Source organism: Pseudophryne corroboree, chromosome 11, assembly GCF_028390025.1.
Source record: "Pseudophryne corroboree isolate aPseCor3 chromosome 11, aPseCor3.hap2, whole genome shotgun sequence".
Lineage (NCBI taxonomy): Eukaryota > Metazoa > Chordata > Amphibia > Anura > Myobatrachidae > Pseudophryne > Pseudophryne corroboree.
Genome location: NC_086454.1, coordinates 304627195 through 304646544, shown reverse-complemented (window position 1 = coordinate 304646544; position 19350 = coordinate 304627195). Strand labels below are relative to the sequence as shown.

Below are 19350 nucleotides of genomic sequence, written 5' to 3'. Positions count from 1 at the left end.
GTCAGACTATGACGACTGGCGGCCAGCCCTGGCAAGTTTACTGCAACCCATCCCTTTTCCTAAAGAGTAAGTACAGCATTGTGTGCTACTGTGTGTTATAACGCATGACTATAAGCATATGTGGATGAGCACAGTTCTTCCCAGTGCTCTCTTATGTATGAGGGTTTGATATTTAGGGGTCTATTCATGAAGCAGTAAAAAGTGTGGAGAAGTGAGCCATTGGAGAAATTGCCCATGACAACCAATCGGCTGCTACGTATAATTTTATAGAAAGCATTTTAGAAATGTTACCTCAACACTGATTGGTTGCCATAGGCAACTTCTCCACTGGCTCATTTCTCCACACTTTTCACTGCTTCATAAATAGACCCCATAAAATTAAGGGCGAAATGTATTAAAGCTTGAGAGATATGCAGTGCTAACCAATCAGCTTCTAACTGCCATGTTACAGACTGTTGGGCAGATATATTAAGCCTGGAGAAGGCATAAAGAAGTGATAAAGCGGTGATAAGTGCAAGGTTATAATGCAGCAGCCAATCAGCTCAAATATGTAAATTGACAATTGTGAGCTGATTGGTTGGTGCGTTATCACCGTGCACTTATCACCGCTTTATCACTTCTTTATGCCTTCTCCACGCTTAATACATCTGCCCCCTGTGTTTGACATAATGACAGTTTGGAGCTAATTGGTTGGTACTTTAGCTCTCTCCACTTCATCTCTCTCCAAGTTTGATAAATCTCCCCTAAGTTCCTTCAAATAATTATTGTTATACGAAGAATACACTGCTCATTACATCCATGCGTACAGTACTACGGTGTAGCTAGCAGGACATTGTAAACCATTTACATTTTAATATTTACATGACTTAAATTAGCATGCCTTCTGCAGTCGTATTCCTAATAAAGAGAATGTGTTTCATAGGGGTAAATTTACTAAGATGTGAGTTTTTTTAGAAGCAACCAATAGCAACCAATCAGATTCTAGCTAAGAGAAATCTGATTGGTTGCTATGGGCCAAACTCAAACCTTGGTAAATATACTCCATGGTGTGCTTATCGCATAGACCTCGGCTGTGGTCATGTAATGTCACTATAGGTTATAGACCCATGTTTTTTGCTGTAAGAGAATCTGTTTTGTTACCTTTGAAGCAGCTGTAATCCTTGAGGAACAGACTAATGAGCGTTTGTGTTCAAAAATGTACACTCCATAGAGAATAGATATTAACAGTTGTAATTGCCCCATTTATCAACCAATATACCCGAGGGGCTTGGTTACTTGGCAGGTGATCCAGCTCCTGCACAGCAAGTGCAGGTGTCAAAGTTATAGGCAATAAAAACAGACTGACGTACTTAGGCCAAATTTGTCTGTTGGGAACACTCTGGGGACTGCATTATTCCAGTCCATGATGCAAGCTAGTTTACAAAGTGACCGATAATTGCTGTGTCACTCTCATTACTGAAGATAGGACCAAAAGCTTAATTAAGTCACATGGGTTCTCCGGGAAAAAAACAAACAAAAAAAAGTATTCCCTGAATAAATCTGAAACGTATGAGGTCAGATGCTGGCATGAACGTGGAATAAATGGGTGGCTTTAAATGGAAAAAGTTTCTGGCTATGTGACATAACACCTGCAGCCGTCACCCTACCAGATCCTAGGGCTGGCATACACCAGTACGGGTAAAAGATTTCAGCCATGTGAGACTTTTAGGCGCCATTTTATTTATTTTTTGCTTCTTAGTCAAGAGCTGACGTAAAACAATAAGATTCTATACATTGCTAGTCTACCCTCATGTTTACCAAATTGTATGAAAAGGAAAATCATCTGTATAGATTGAAGCAAAGGAAATGTACACAGTTCTCATTGTTGCGTCCTTTGGGCATCTTTGCTTGTGGCTGAAGGGCGTAAAGGGGCATCACATAAAGCTCGGTGAGGGCATTCTGATGCAAGTGCGGGCTATATAGAGCTGGACCTAAGCGTACATACCCCTGTATACAGGGGTATCATTTCCACTGAGAATAGACTGGGGCAAATGTGCAGCGATGATGGTGCGTATCAAGCCAAGCATAGTGATGGAGGCCAGACGCACGGAAAGATGCTTGTAGCTCTACATATGGGGGAATATACACAATTATTTCCGTGCACGCAGCGTGGGAGCACAAACGCTTGATCTCTGTCCCACTCTGCATCGGGATCCCAATGAGAATAGTGCAGCGTTCATTGACATAGGGTGCCGGATGTAACGATGCCCCAGTTCAGCGGCCGTGCAGGATGACGGCCAAACTCTTGACTTTTTTTTTTTAAAAGGGGAATCACTTAGAAGGCATGGTTTTGCCATGTACGTGATTGCCCCTTTAAAAAAAAACATTCCGCACGGGCGCCGAATTTGGGCGTCATTACATATCCGGCCCAGAAAGTGTATTTGCAATTGCATTTTTTTTTTTTAGGTTACATTCTCACCTGTGTACAATTAATATTTAATAGATCATTTTAATTATTTCTTGATTTGCGGATTTTTGGCGGTTTGTTACTGCTGTGTGGTCTTATATAGTCAGATACACAGTTATGTCCTGCAATGCAAACAGCGTGGTCAGTGTGCTGTATCTGCAGTTTTTTTAAACCAGTAATAGATTTCTTTCTTGTTGTTGCAGAGCTCTGGCCCATGAAATATTTACAAAGTAAGTATGATCATAGGAATAGTATACATTCATAGTCTATAGGCTGGAATATGCTGCAAGACTGACTGTCAATCATCTATTACATTTACAAACAATCTCAAACAAGTATCACCTAGGAAGCTCCATTGAAGATGCATACTGTATTTCTCTGGGCGTGGTATATTTAGCCAAAGGAGAGGCACTATTCATCACGTCGACCTGAGAATTGGTCAACGGTCACAATGCCGACATTTGTTTTGTCGACATGAGAATTACAACATGGTTGTAATTAGAGATGAGCGGGTTCGGTTTTACTCGGATTTACCCGAATCTCCTTATTGGCTATCGGACGTCACGTGTTTTGGTTAGCCAATAAGAAAAATCCAGAAACTAAGAAATGGCGATAATTCTGACATAAAGAACTGAGTAAATCCGAACCCGCTCATCTCTAGTTGTAATGTGACATTGAACCCGTCAACATGTCCGTGATGTTAGCACTGACTATGTCAGTATTCGGCATGTAGACATGGGATGTTGTCAACATTTTGAGCTTGTTGACGCAGTAGTTTTTGTTCTACGTCTGTTCCTAACCTTAGCAGCAACCCTAAAACTAGCGCTAACCCCAGCTTTAAGCATGACTTTCTGTCAGTGTGGACATTGTGCAGCTGTCAACATTAATAGTGTCGGCATTTTAACCCTGTCAACGTCATCAACATGGAGCTTTTGTTGTTGACATTGTGAATGTTGTGACTGCATACCGTTTGCCATAGAATACAGCACTTGGCTATCTTAAAAGACCGTATCAGCATGAACACATCTCGCGCTGCTCAGATAAAGCGTTTTATCACCATTGTGCATATCTGATGGATGCCCGGCTCCCAGCTCATATAAGTAACCTATTTGTTTTCTCATGTTGCCCATGCAGGGAGCTGAAATACGTCATTCAGAGATTTGCAGAGGATCCCAGGCAAGAGGTAAGAAATACCCCCGGGACTCAGGGATGGTGTGAAGAATGGGAATACTTGTAGAGTTACCATAGTGCACAAATGATGAAAATGCCTGTTATTAACTTCAGAGTTCTGGACACAAGCTGGGCTTCACTGCACAAATAGGCGATAGGCCTATCACAGCAGGAAACAGCATCACAATTACCGTTCTCTCTAACCTATCGCCATTATCTTTATGCTGAGGCTCAAATTGCTTCAACTGATCTTCTGTTTCATTCTTTAAAAAAAAAAAAAAAACACGGAACATACAGCGTTACATTACATGTAACTTTGGGGTCTATTCATGAAGCAGTGAAAAGTGTGGAGAAGTGAGCTAGTGGAGAAGTTGTCCATAGCAACCAATCAGCATTGAAGTAACATTTATAATTTGCATACTATATAGTTGTATGGAGCAGCTGATTGGTTGCCATGGGCAACTTCTCCACAGGGTCACTTCTCTACTCTTTTCACAGCTATGGTGGCCAATCCCGGGATCGGGATCGGCGGGATCCCGGGATTTAGGGCCAAAAACGGCCCGGATTCAATCCCGGGGATTGAGCGATCAGCGTTGAGCGTCCAGAGGACGCTCAGACACTGCCTGGCTTCCTCTTTCCGGCTCCCCCAGCGCAGCGTGAGGTGATGCTGCGCCGTCAGCCGTGCACTGAGGGAGTGCAGGAAGAGATCTCCACCTGCCTGCCCTCGGTATACGGTTAGTAATGTGTGCAGGGTCGGGCGGTCACACAGTTGTGCTTATTCAATGTGACTCTTTACTGTAAGGGGGGAATTCAATTCAGGTAATTTACATATGTGAAAAAAGATAGTAGCCTCGGGTTTTAACACCCGTGACTTTTTAATTAGAGCCTATTTTTTTCTCGCACGGTCAGTTACCCTGTTATCGGGCGTTAACACCTAGAATCTGGGATAAGTTCCAGGACATATGTGTTGACAAGGTTCGGGCACCTGATAACAGGCTGTTAATTGGGGATTTATTTTGTGGTTTGCTCAGACACGCCCCGTTAACTGCGGGCTGCATTCGGGGCTTAATGGATAGCCCCCCCCCCCCCCCCCCCCGGGGGGATTAATCAACCCGTGGTAAATTCCCCCCTTAGGCTCCAAACTTGTAAATACATGAAAATTCTAATTATTCTTCAGTGTTAAAGGCGCTGGAAAAAAAATGCTTTAAACTATGGTGCTTATATGATTGAAAGATGCCAGTGAACAGTTACTGGCCCAGATTTATCAAGCCTCGGAGAATGATAAATTGCAGAGTGTTGAAGTACCAGCCAATCAGCTTCTGTCATGTTACAGGCTGTGTTTGAAAAGAGACAGGAGCTGATTGGTTGGATCACCGTGCAATTTATCACTCTCCAAGGGTTGATAAATCAGGGCCACTGTATTGCTTGCTTGTGTCAGAAAAGATTTGTGCTATTTGTCATGGTATTTGGTCATCATGCCGCTACATTCTATCATTTTGCCTTGTCAGAAGGGTATGTAGTTATGATCCTGGCGGTCAGTATACCGATGCCGGGATCCCAGCCGCCATAATGCCGGCAGGGGGACCAGGACTATTCCTACTCGTGAGTGTACACAACACCCATTGAGTGGGAATAGAACCTGTGGCTAATGCAGCGAGCCACTGAGCCCACAGTGTGGTGAGTGCAGCGAGCCTGCAGGGGGCATCGTTGCTGACCGCCGGGATCCCAACCGCCAGTCACCAAATCCCAACCCGGCAGGAGAACACAACCAATGTCAATAATAATAGAATTGTGTTGCAAGTGGAATATTAAGTAATAAATAATCTATTTTTAGTATTGGCTATTAAATGTTAATTTCAAATGAGTGAAGGACAGACGCTGTTCAAGTAAAAGTGGTTCCTGGGGGGAATTCAATTTCTGGTAATGTGCCGCCGGGCATCGCTGCAATGTCAAGGTGCGCGGGATCAGTACTAAATGCTGCCGGTCGGAATCCCGGCGGTCGAAATACCGACGCCGGAATCCCGACCACACAATCCCGACAGGGGTGGCGAGCGGAACGCAGCCCCTTGCGGGCTCGCTTCGCTCGCCGCGCTGCGGGCACGGTGCCTCGCTGCGCTCGGCACACTATTATATTCTCCCTCTATGGGTGTCGTGGACACCCACGGAGGGAGAATATGTCGGGATTGTGGCGGTCGGGATTGTGGCGGTCGGGATTCCGGCGTCGGTATTTCGACCGCCGGGATTCCGGCCGGCGGCATCTTGACCGCATCCCAGGTGCGCAGATATCAGCCAGTTACGGTAGCCCCTACATTGCATGTTTTCCTATTCACCTGTATCGGATGTGCAGCGAAATGCAGTTGGATGCATTTTGCTATTCAGTTCATCTTGCTGAATGAAATTTCCCCCAAAAGTTTTACTTTACATTACAGCTAACTGTTCTCATTCATTGTTGAAATATTGAAAAAGAATTAGTTTAAGCTTTTTTTTTTTTTTTTTTTGACATAGGCTTTCAGACCATCCTGTTTGTAAATGGTGGTTATTGCTTTAGCAAGAGATTAGCATCAGAACTGTAACAAGATTAAAACACAGTTCTGTCCAGGGAGGGAGCCACATAATATATGTTAGTTTGTACTGTATGCAGCAGGGTGTGTGTGTGGGGGAGGTGCGGGTGCAAGAAGAGGTAGAAATGAGGGTGGGGGTGGAGTGTTGCGATGGTATCTCTAGCATTTACAATCCTGTATGTATGCTCATATGGCCTTAGGTAATTGTCATACAGCTGTTTGCAATAGAACTCACCTATAGACTGCCATAAAGGGCTCTTGCTGTCACCTGCTACCAAACTCTATGCAATGCTTCCAGTTCTGCCGGCTTAATTTTGTAAATGTCCATGCACTCTTTTCTTCTATACCAAAATATTCATACACCCGTCATTTGTTATCAACACCAAAAGTTACACAGTAAAAGCCGGTCACTTCTAGAACACGTTTCAGTCACACAGTTAGCTGAGTGTCTCAATGTGATTTGATTTTCACCAGTTCTTCCTTCACTAAAGTACATAGATTACATTGTTATAATTTTTACATGTCGGCTGTCTGACAGTGTCTGATACGGACCTTTGAATAATAGCTGTGGACCGGCATATCTGTCATATTTCCTGCCCTCATATACGTCACCTTACTTAGGAATGCTGAAATATTTCCTGTTGCAGAGACCATGTTGCATAATTTGCCTGTATTCTTAATGACTGTAACGTCTTCTGTCAGCTATTGCGTCCAGCCATGTTTTCGGATTAGCCTGTTGTAGTAAAGAGAGATTTTTCCCGTTTCTCCCTGCACAATTGCTCAAGCTACGTCCAGTTAGTGGGGAAAAAAGCAATGGGCAGCTAGATTGGTCTAGGTGTGCAATAAGGAATGTAAAGCTTTCTGGTAGGGACCTTTTATCAAGAGTTACAAATCCTCAAAGCTTCTTTAGATCAGAATCCTATATTGTCACAATGTTTTTATTAAATGGTTGTGCAGCAGACAGACAAATGTCAATTATAGATTGCAATCTGTGTCATGCTTGTGCCTCTCTTAGAATATATATATATATATATATATATATATATATATATATATATATATTGTATTTATTGTAAGAGAATGTGTTGGTTGTAATTAAGTTTTTTGTTTTTTTAATTAAAGGGCAAGTGAAGTCACACATTTAAACTACATCAAAGGCTGTGTATTACTTAAGTTGGATACACAGGGCAGCTGATCGGGGTAAACTCTCCCGATCATCCATCCTATGTGTCCTCAGCGTGACCTCCTTTCAGCTGCCTGCAAGCCCCGGGAGCACGGTGCAGACATAGCACAGTGTGTACGCGGCTTCTATGGGTTCTGATGTTCAAACCTTTAAAAATGAAACAGGACATATGATTTGAACATTTGACCCCGGCCGTTGCAGGAGTGTTGTGAAACGTGTATCGGCTTACACTCCTGCATCAGCACAGATACAATCGTTTTGCCGATCCTTCGCTGTTGCATTTAAATCGCAGGACTGGCATAATGATTGTATCCGTGTGTACACAGCTTAAGCCTAAATAACTGAGGCTATATATTCTGTCTCTTTGGGGTATATTTATCAATAACTGCGATATTAGTGCCCTGAATCATAATGCATTTGTTAGGCCCGGATGTAACACTCTACTCCCGCAGGTACAGGCGTTCTTGCAATGTGTTTAGATTGGTAGCCGGACTCATGCGCATATGTTCAGCGCCTATTGCTGGGGTCAACCCTCTGCCGGTTACTTTTGCGATCTGTTGCTGATGGGCTGCAACGAACGAATGCCATCGTCAGATGATGTTAGCTGCGGGGACCAAGCTGTGTATATGTGCACAGGGATAGTAGCTAATTACTGCATTGTCAGCTTTCAGACCTTTATAAGATCCCATTAGAACAATGATTGGTTGGTACTTTGGGGCAGATGTACTGAGCACTGGAGAGAGATAAAATGGAGGGATAAAGTACCATCCAATCAGCTCCTAGCTGCCATGCAACAGGCTGTTTGAAAAATGACAGGAGCTGGTTGTTGTTACTTTAGCTCTCTCCACTTTATGTCTCTTTAAGCTTTGATAAATCTCTCCCTAAGTTTGCTATTTCTGACAAATCGGGAACCTTATTTAAATGCTGGTGATTTTTCAGCTTCATTTAGGCTCAGGGGTACGAATACGCTCCCTATGTATGACCGCAGTAATTACCGGCAAATGACACCGGGCAATGTATTAACGGTCAGCGGCATTGTCCGTTCCGACACCTGCATCTATTAATTTCGACAGCTGCAGCCGTCTTAGCCCCATCACCACAGCACTGTCCCTGGCTGTCAGCTCCGGCAGCTGGGGACTGTGCAGACGGGCAGCTGGGGACTGTGCAGACGAAAACAATATATATTTTTTCCGAACTAATACCGCGGGTGCCGCAGGGTGATTTCTGAACAGCGCATGCGCACAAGCAATGCTAGCGCCGGTCAGAGCAGCTGAAGAGGGAGAGTGCACATCACAAGACAGATATAAATGTTTGGACTGTTTTAGAACCTTGTATCAGATGTTAAATACAAACAATGGATCTTAAAACATCGTATGTAACAAAAACTGATTTTTCTGCATGTAAACTGCATCTCCTGTAATAATGTCCTCACTTAGGGGACCAAGAAAGCTGGTTTAAAAATAATCCGAATAACCTGGAAGTCTGCCATAAAAATCAGCTTTTTTTTTTTTTTTGTAAATCTGTTTTTATTCTATAAAAATAGCTTAGATGTCTGAGACATATAACCTTTGTGCATCCATCTGCAGGTCCACTCATGTCTCCTAAGCGTCAGAGCCGGAAAAGACGGCTGGTTCCAGCTATACAGCCCCGGAGGGGTCGCCTGCGATGACGATGGAGAACTTTTTGCCAGTATGGTACGTGTCTGCAATAATGTGAGTTTATATTTCATGGGTTTGTCTAAAATCAGGGTTGGGGAGATTCATTTCATTATTCACGGAACACAGAGATCTTTTCTGGTGACTTTCTGCAGAATGTCCTACTTCGGTGAAAAAATAGACATATAGGGGTATATTCAACTGAAGTCGAAAGCTGCCGTCTGCCGAAAAAGACGGCAGTTTTCGGCTTTTTTTGGTCTGAAAAGGGTTCCGACCTATTCAATCTAACCCAAAATTTTTCAACAGGTCAAGGAATTCGACTTGTCGAAAAGCACATGGATCGGCGGAATAGCTGCCGATCCGCGTACTTGTGTCGAAAATGGGTCCATTTTGGACCATCTCAATTTGACTTTAAAAAAAGTCGAAGTGAGATGGGGAGAGCAGCGCCGGAGACTGCATGAGCAGCGTCGGAGAGTGGGAGAGCAGCGTAGCAGGAGGATGTCACAGCCGCCGCTCACAGCAGCGTCCACACGGCTCCAGCAAGTGAGACCTCGCTTCCTGGAGCTGGGTGGACGCTGCCGTGAACGGCGGCTGTGATGCGGGGATGGGGAGAGATAGAGACGGGGTGGTGGTGGGGAGACGGGGGACAGCCGCGAGCATATGGAGAGAGCAGAGCTACTGCTCTCCCCTGTCTGTCCGCGGCACTCCCCTCCCACATCTCAATTCGACCTTTTTAAGTCGAATTGAGATAGCATTGAATAGCCCAGGTCGGATCCATTCCGACAAATGAATTTCGGAATGTATCCGACTTCAATTGAATATACCCCTCAGACTTCAATGGAAAACCCGGCAGTGCTTAAAATATACACATTTACCAAAGAAAACGTAGCAATTTAAATCAATTCATTTTTAATCAATTTTTAAGATTTATCAAAGCTTGGAAAGAGATAAAGTGGAAAGAGATAAGCAACCAGCCAGTCAGCTCCTGTCATTTTTCAAACACACCCTGTAACATGGCAGTTAGGAGCTAATTGATTGGTACTGTGTGACCACACTGGATTACCCAGAGGAAACTCACGCAAATATGAACAGAACATGCAAACTGCACACAGATGTGTGACGCAGCAATGCTAAACACTGTGCCGCTGTACTGTCCTTTGTACTTTTACTGTTCTAACTGCAGTATATGCAGCAGGTTTATAAATATCCCTTAGTGCGTGCACAGTAACCTGTGGCAGCAATACAAATGTGAACTAGATAGATAGATGTAGATAGTTGTTTCAGTTCAGTCACTATGACAGTATAGTAAGTTAGATATTAAAGTGCACAAATGCCCCCTGCAGAAGCTGACATTACAAGGCATTCTGGGTAGAGAGAGAGAAAAAATGAGCTTACAGGCTGCTCCTATATTTCCAGACTTTTGCACCGTTTGACCATAAGAGATCTTTTTCTCATAGTCCTGCCTGCCAGAAAAGCATCAGGTCTGCTTGTAGATCACTGATACCAGCCCCTGGATCTGTGAGGAATGTTGATAAATGTTTCCCTGCAGAATTTATGGGTCGTTACTGTACATCATATGCGCTTGCATACAAACTGCAACTTGAAACACAAGACTCACCAATGTTTCCATCTCCAAAAAAAGAATTTCTATCCTAAGGAGGATAAGAGCGCAAAGCTTAGTCACAGCTGGGCATGTTATGGATGAATATCTGCCTGTACGCCATAACATGGCTGTATAATTGCCATCTGTCCTTTCTTAGTGCTATTTTTGTTGTACCTCTAGTGACTACTCCTGTGCACTATATGTTCAGCTGGTCAGGGATGAAAGTAAGAGGGAGGCTTGGCACACAAGATAAAACCGCTCACAATAAACATGTCAATTTTTAACCATACAAAGATGATGACAAGAGACTAAGATCAAATATCTATTAGGCTGAGAAATGGGAAGTTAGGGCTCACACACACACACACACACACACACACACACACACACACACACACACACACACACACTCTCTAACTTCCTGTTACTCAGCATCACAGAAACTAGGAGCGTGATTTATCAAAGATTTGAGAGGGATAAAGTACCAACCAATGAGCTCCTAACTGCCATGTTACAGACTGTGTTTGAAAAGTGACAGTTAGGAGCTGATTGGTTAGTACTTTCTCCACTTTCTCTCTCTCCAAGCTTTGATAAAATATCCTCCTGGGTCTCAGTAAGGGGTCTATTCATAAAGCAGTGAAAAGAGTGGAGAAGTGAGCCAGTGGAGAAGTTGCCCATGGCAACCAATCAGCTGCTCTGTATAATTTTATAGTATGCAAATTATAAATGTTACTTCAATGCTGATTGGTTCTTCTCCACTGGCCCACTTCTCCACAGTTTTTCACTGCTTCATGAATAGACCCCTAAATCTCTCCCCATGTAAATATGATTGATGATAAAGATACTGAACATATCATCCTGACTGACCGTGTTATCATCTAATTATAACCGATTATCTAGCCCGTGATTACATGGGAGGTGTTTGAAGCCTGTTAAGCATTATGGATACTTATATTGTAGCTAAACTTATATATAAATATATATTGTATAAGTGAGAAGGGGAAACTACTATCCTGTTTTGGCTTAAGAACGACTCAGAAAATCATACAAAAGTTGCTCAATGCGCTTTGCCTAATTTGCTGAAAATGCAGCCTACATCCCTAATCAGTGACTGGCAGCTTTATTTTATTTAGTTTGAGGGAATACAGCATGCATGAGCAACCTGCTGTTTTGGAACTACAAGAACCAGCAGACCTTATGACCACAAATAATATTATTAGGCTGTGTTCATAAAGAATCTTCTTACGGTGCTGCATGTTCTGTCCACAGCAAAGCAGTTTAACATGTGTGAGCAGAAACTTCCCCCAGCTGTATCTCCCCTCTGCACCGAGAGCTACAGAACAGAGGAGCACTAGGTGCACATAATATGCGCAGAGGAGCACTAGGGGTTAGCTCTCCGTGATTATGATTAGGCTACTGCAGTGTGGGCCTGATTTATACCCCTTTCACACCGCCAATGCCGGATCCCACCTGGGAATTGGAAACGGGTACTTCCCGGGTGGGATCCGGCATTGGCCGCTGCTGCTGGCATCCCTGACCCGGCAATATTCCGGGGCGGGTTGCCATAGCAGCGGGGTGGCAGAGCCGGGGGCGGAGGTGGAGGCGGCGCTGGGAGATGAGATCATCTCTGCGCCGCCTCTCCCTGCTGTAGTAAACGGGTCCTGGGGTGCATCGACCCGGGAGCTCGTTTACGCAGCCACTGACCCGGTATTCAACCCGGGTATTACACTGCTTTATTCCCGGGTTGAATTACCGAGTCAGGCGACCCGGGATTTCGGCTATGCCCCTTTCACACCGCACGCTGACCCGTACCGGGTTATTTGTGCTGTGTGAAAGGGGTACTGGAGTTGTATGCCAATGCAATTTGCGATTTTCTAGACTTCGGAACTGCTAATGTTAGCAAGTGAAGCTGCCGCCAAGAAATGATAGATGCCCACCTGCACAATCGCAACTCATTCGCAATTGCGTACACATTTGCAGGCTGCACGCCAAAAGGAGGAACAGCGACAGCCTGAGTAGGTCTATGGCTGCGCAATCTGGATGCGGCAGTAGCGACGCAGGCGCCATGTTTCTCTGCGTACATGATCGCAGCTGATAGCATATACACAACCCAAAAACAGCCATGGCATGCTTGTATTTTTCCTTCCACTCCCCGTTAACTCCCCCAAACTGTCAAATAAAAAATAAAATGAATTGCAGTGTTCAACACCATTTAATTTGCCATTATTTTAACATAATATACTATTGTAGCGGTCTTTTCCTTTAACATGCCGGTCAGTAACAAGTGAATGAGGCTAACTGGTTAATAGAAGAATAAAAAAAGTTTTGGGAAAATATTATATAAAGACAAAATAAATGAGAAATATATGGTCCAATCAGCGCACATCAAGTTGGGTTGCCTGCTTTCATGAGACGCCTCAAGGAATTAGTAGTGTGCAGACTGGCACAAAATCCCTAACTTTCAGCTCAAAAGTCCAACCCCCCCACCACCACTTTGGTACAGCCATTACATTCAATTCAATTCTTTCTACTGCTTAGTTTAGCTTTATGTACGGCTAATATTAGTCATAGAGGTGAGAGATCATCAGGACACATTTGATACCCGTCACTTTTGTGTATGCTAAGCTTTTAATGACTAGAAATGAGCTTTGCAACCAAAGTGCAATGCTGAGCAGCAGGATAATTCCCATCACAAGTAAAGGACGAAAGTCGAAGACTGAAAGCTTTAGGTTACCCCATTTTGCACAAAAGGGAACACCCTAAATATAGGAATTTTTCTTGCCCCTTTATTTTGTTTCAGTAAACTTGTTCTGCAGATTGAAATCCTGTTTTGGCTCCGTACTTAGCAATAAAAGTCCTTCGTACAGTCCGTCCCTCACCTCGTCCTGTTAAAACGTCTACTCCTCTTCTCACACTGTCACCTTGCTACACAAACCCACGCACTTTGGCGAAAATCTGACTGGTTGTATAGTTTGTAGTGTGTTTCGGGGCCGATGCTTGTTTTGCATCTCTGTAGTTTTGCGCTAAAATTTACCTCCGTATAATGTATTGCATCATAATGGAAATACTGATTTATGTGAAGATCATGTTGCGTGATAATGAGACATACTTTTCTGTCTATAGATTATTTTTTTCCTTTTCTTTTTGGTTAATACTATATTATACTTTGTCATGTCTTTCAGGTTCACATTTTGATGGGCTCGTGCTATAAGACTAAAAAATTTCTGCTGTCGCTGGCAGAAAACAAACTGGGGCCCTGTATGTTACTTGCCTTACGAGGAAACCAGACCATGGTGGAGGTATGAGAACTTATTAGGAACTTGTAATGTATCTGCCGTTGAGTACACATGGCATTAATGGTTGGTAGAAAACAGCACAGATGGCCACTTATTGTATGTTTGGCTGTATCCCCTCTTTATTTTTGCTCCACTCTAGAAAGGAAAGGTAGGGAAAGGGTGCAGAACAGTGGTTTCCAAACTGGGTGCCACAGGCACGTGCAGGAGTGCCACGGGTAGATGGTCATGATTCAAGACGTTTGGGAACCACTGGCATAGAAGATAACAATGCACGGAGGCAGGAGACAGGATGCAGGATTCTACCTATCAAAACATACCAGGAGACCAGGAGTACTCTCTTGATCGGCAGATTTTACTAAAATCGAGATTGCAGAGATTGCCAATCCCCAAATAAGAAAAATAGAAACATTGCAGAAGTGTTGAACATTTTATAATTCTGATATCCACCTTTATTGTTTTCAGATTCTTTGTCTGATGTTGGAATACAACATTATAGAGAACAATGACACACAACTGCAGATCATCTCTACACTAGAGAGCACGGATGTGGGGAAGAGGATGTACGAGCATCTGTGTGACCGACAGAGAGAGCTGAAGGAGCTGGTAGGTCCAGGTTTCGTGTGTGAGCATGTAGGCATGCCATGTAACTATTTATGGTATCCTGTGTATATCATGAGCAGCGATACCATGCACACTGACTTATCATTTGGTGCATAACAAAGCAAATATACAAAAAAGATAACTGTTCTGAAGAGACGTTCTGTTTATAGGCCTAATCCAAGGTTGACTGCAAAACATTTTCCTCTAATGGGTAAAACCATGTGCACTGCAGGGGGAGCAGATATAACATGTGCAGAGAGAGTTAGATTTTGGTGGGTTATATTGTTTCTGTGCACGGTAAATTCTGGCTGCTTTATTTATACACTGAAATTTAGACTTCAGTTTGAACACACCACACCCAAATCTAACTCTCTCTGCACATGTTATATCTGCTCCCCCTGCAGTGCACATGGTTTTGCACATTAGAGGAAAATGTTGTTTTGCAATCAACCTTGAATTAGGCCCTATATACCGTGGCTTATTCACCAATTGCAGAATTTCTGCAACAAAACACAATATTGCAAAGACTAAGGCCTCATTGTTTATTACATGGATTCTGCTAGCGTTCAACGCACACATTATGGAAGCCTATAGGGAGCTACAAGTGTGATGTTAATGCTAGTTAGAAGAGCATGTCAATCACAGACACTTTTTTGTTTTTTTTTGGATTCTTTTTCAATACTATCATTACTAACATTAAAAACACTGCTCAATGCCACTGGGTTTCTGGCTTAATAGGCATTCAGCAGCCTTTGGTTTTACCCACAAGCATTTACGATGGAGCATTGAAACTGAGTGGGAGTATCAGCACCGCTTTCCCACCGAATTCAAGATAATTAAGGCACAACAATGAAGGAACATATAATAAAGAGAGAAATGATTTTCACTACTATTAAGGGGTCTATGTACTAAGACTTGGAGAAAGATAAAGTGGATGGAGATAAAGTACTAGCCAATCAGCTCCTAACTGCCATGTTACACAATGGGGTCGATTCTATTCGGCAACTAATGAATAGCGCCGGGAATTAGCTCCCGACGCTATTCAATTCAGCAACTAGTTACGTCGGCGATGGCCCGTTCTCGCCGACAAAACAGGTTGAATTGTCGGGAGAACGGGCATTCTCCGACTTAACTCCCCGGCGCGAGGCTGATTCCCGACAGAATCAGCCTTGCGCCGGCCGCGAGGCATCACTTTTGTCGGGTTTCTCTTCTCATCCCCCGGGGATGAGAGAAGAATTCCCGACAATTGCAGGTAATTAGTTGCTGAATTGAATAGCGTCGGGAGCTAATTCCCGGCGCTATTCATTAGTTGCCGAATAGAATCGACCCCATTGTTTGAAAACTGGCAGATAGGAGCTGATTGGCTGGTTCTTTATCTCTCATCGCTTTTCTTTCTCTCCAAGGCTTGATACGTGGACCCTTAAGACCTTGCCATCATTGTATTGTTACACACACATTAGATGCAGTTGAATAATGAATAAATGCAGGAATATCAGTAGTTTTCTTACAATCACAGTGAGATTGCAGGCACCATCTGTGTTACCTCATGAATGACCCCTCTATTGCATAAGACGAGGGCCACCTATGTCCTGTGTTACATACAAAAACACTTCAGCAGCTTACAGGGGATCGGTATGAAATACCTATAATCAAAATACCTGTAATCAAAATACCTGTGGTCAAAATACCGACAGCAATTGACTGACGGTCAAAATCCCGACAGTTAAAATACAGACAAGGTCAAATTACCGACATGTGTTTTTGGTGTGTATGTCAACATAGGTTGACATGGACGCCGTATAAGTGTACCGCGTCCCCTTGCTGTGCTCGCCATGCTTCGGGCACGGTGCCTCGCTGCGCTCCGCACATTATTATGTTCCCCCCTCCAGGTCCACTGGGATGGTAAAGTATGAACAAGTCTGTTTCAATTAAACAAAAATCATGAAAAAATCATGTCGGCATTTTGACCTGTCGACATTTTACTTGTCGTATTTGACTATGTCGGGATTTTGACCTTGTTCGTATTTTGCCCGTCGGTCAGTTGCTGTCGGTATTTTGACCGTCTGGATTTTGATTGTCGGTAAATGACTGCATCCCACTTACAGGATTACTTCAACAATTAACATTAGTTCTTAGTTGTTAAAGTCATGTATACGAATGATGAAATGTAAAACTTAGTTTTCAAGTTATCTTTGTAAGAGGCATGGGAATACATACCTTTTACCGGCGGACGGGATCCCAGCTGTCATGATCCCAACATCGGGTATTCTGGCCACCAGTATGCCGGCAGCAGGGCGATCGCTAGAAGGCCCTTTGTGGGCACAGGATCTATTCTCCCTCTATGTGTGTCGTGTCTCACCGGTATTTGGCTGGCGGCATTTCACCATTGCGGTGGCGTAGGCATCACCTCCCAATAGTTTATTTTACTTTTATTTTTGTTTATTGAATAGTCCCATCCCATGCCAGTTTCTGTAAGTGCCACCAATCCAGAAGTATATTATTGCAGGTCAAGACATTTAATTTTCCTAAGCCCATTACCGAGTTGCCCATTTGATTTGATTTTAATGTCTTTTCTCTAACGTCCTAGTGGATGCTGGGGACTCCGTAAGGACCATGGGGAATAGACGGGCTCCGCAGGAGACTGGGCACTCTAAAAAAGATTTAGTACTACTGGTGTGCACTGGCTCCTCCATCTATGCCCCTCCTCCAGACCTCAGTTAGAATCTGTGCCCGGACAGAGCTGGGTGCATTTTAGTGAGCTCTCCTGAGCTTGCTAATAAGAAAGTATTTTAGTTAGGTTTTTTATTTTCAGAGAGCTTCTGCTGGCAACAGACTCTCTGCTACGTGGGACTGAGGGGAGAGAAGCAAACCTACTAACTGCGGCTAGGTTGCGCTTCTTAGGCTACTGGACACCATTAGCTCCAGAGGGATCGAACACAGGAACTTAACCTTGGTCGTCCGTTCCCGGAGCCGCTCCGCCGTCCCCCTCGCAGAGCCAGAAGACAGAAGCCGGCGGGTTGAAGCAAGAAGACGTAAAAATCGGCGGCAGAAGACTCCTGTCTTCATACTGCAGCTGTGCGCCATTGCGCCCACACTAACCCACACACTCCGGTCACTGTAGGGCGCAGGGGGGGGGCGCCCTGGGCAGCAATTCAGTACCTCCTGGCAAAAGCAGCATATATACAGTTGGACACTGTAATATGCATGAGCCCCCGCCATTATTTTTACACAAAATCGCGGGACAGAAGCCCGCCGCTGAGGGGGCGGGGCCTTCTTCCTCAGCACTCACCAGCGCCATTTTCTCTCCACAGCTCCGCTGAGAGGAAGCTCCCCAGGCTCTCCCCTGCAGAAGCACGATAGAGAGGGTGAAAAAGAGAGGGGGGGGGGGCACACAAATTTGGCGTAAAAACAATATATACAGCAGCTACTGGGTTAACACTAAGTTACTGTGTGATTCCTGGGTCATATAGCGCTGGGGTGTGTGCTGGCATACTCTCTCTCTGTCTGTCCAAAGGGCCTTGTGGGGGAACTGTCTTCAAATAGAGCATCCCCTGTGTGTGTGGTGTGTCGGTACGTGTGTGTCGACATGTCTGAGGTAAAAGGCTCCCCTAAGGAGGAGATAGAGCAAATATGTGTGTGAGAGGGTGTCTCCGTCGACAACGCCGACACCTGTTTGGATATGTGTAAGTGCTAAGGTGAATTTATTGCACAAAGGATTAGAGAACAGACAGGAAATCTACCCATGTCTGTCCCTATGTCACAGAGACCTTCAGAGTCTCACAATGCTCACTATCCAAAATAATAAACACTGATATCGACACGGAGTTTGACTCCAGTGTCGACTACGATAATGCAAAGTTACAGCCATAATGGCAGAAAGGTATTCAATATATGATTATTGTAATAAAAGATGATTTGCATATCACTGATGACTCATTTGTCCCTGACACAAGGGTACACATGTTAAGGGGAAGAAAGCTGAGGTACATTTCCCTCCTCTCATGAGGAAAAAGAGCGGGAATCTCCAGACAAGAGACTGCAGCATCCCACAAAAAATTCTCAGGCAGTATCCTTTCCCCACTAGGGCCAGGATGTGATGGGAATCTTCCCCTAGGGTGTCACGTTTGCCCAGAAGGTAGCACTAGCTATTCTCAGGGATCCTGCAGATAGCGTGCACATTCTGGTACACGACTCAGACCGGCGATTGTGTCGGCATGGGTTTATAGCGCTGTGGCTGCGTGGACAGGTACCTTATCAGCAGAGATTGAGACCCTAGTATGCATATAGATATATATATATGTATATATAGAGATATATATATATATATATATATATATATTGAAAAGATGCTGTCTTAAGAGATATGTATATATAAAACATGCCCAAAGAGACATGAATATACTGGGTCCTAGAGTCAAATCTATGTCGATTTCTGCTTGACGTGTCCTGTAGAATATGCAATGGACAGATGATGCCGACTTAAGAGGCATATGGAAGGCTGAGGATTGTGTGGAGAAGGGTTCTCGGACCTGGTCTCCACAGCTATAGCTGGTAATTCTGATATTTTGCCTTATATTCCTGCACAGCCTAGGAAAGCACGACATTATCAAATGCAGCCTTTCGAATAAAGAAACAAGAAAGTCCGAGGTGCGTCCTTTCTTGCCAGAGGCGGGGGCAGAGGAAAGAAGCTGTACAACACAGCTAATTCCCAGGAACAGAAGTCCTCCCCGGCCTCTACAAAAATCCACCGCATGTCGCTGCGGCTCCACAGGCGGAGCTGGGCCCGGTGGGGGCACGCCTTCGTAAGTTCAGCCACAAGTGGGTTCACTCCCTGTT

General features: G+C 44.2%; 1 protein-coding gene across 5 annotated transcripts in view; it reads left to right on the top strand.

Moving 5' to 3' along the window:
• Positions 1-19350, top strand: part of CMIP (c-Maf inducing protein) — a 206378-nt gene that overhangs the window by 175131 nt on the left and 11897 nt on the right. For 3 of the 5 annotated variants that reach the window (XM_063945560.1, XM_063945562.1, XM_063945564.1), the window contains 6 exons: positions 1-66; positions 2650-2676; positions 3581-3629; positions 8947-9072; positions 13801-13917; positions 14377-14517. In XM_063945560.1, coding sequence (XP_063801630.1) covers positions 1-66; positions 2650-2676; positions 3581-3629; positions 8947-9072; positions 13801-13917; positions 14377-14517 — 526 coding nt within the window. The remainder of the gene's footprint in view (positions 67-2649; positions 2677-3580; positions 3630-8946; positions 9073-13800; positions 13918-14376; positions 14518-19350) is intronic. The other 2 variants (XM_063945563.1, XM_063945561.1) reach the window with 1 other exon arrangement.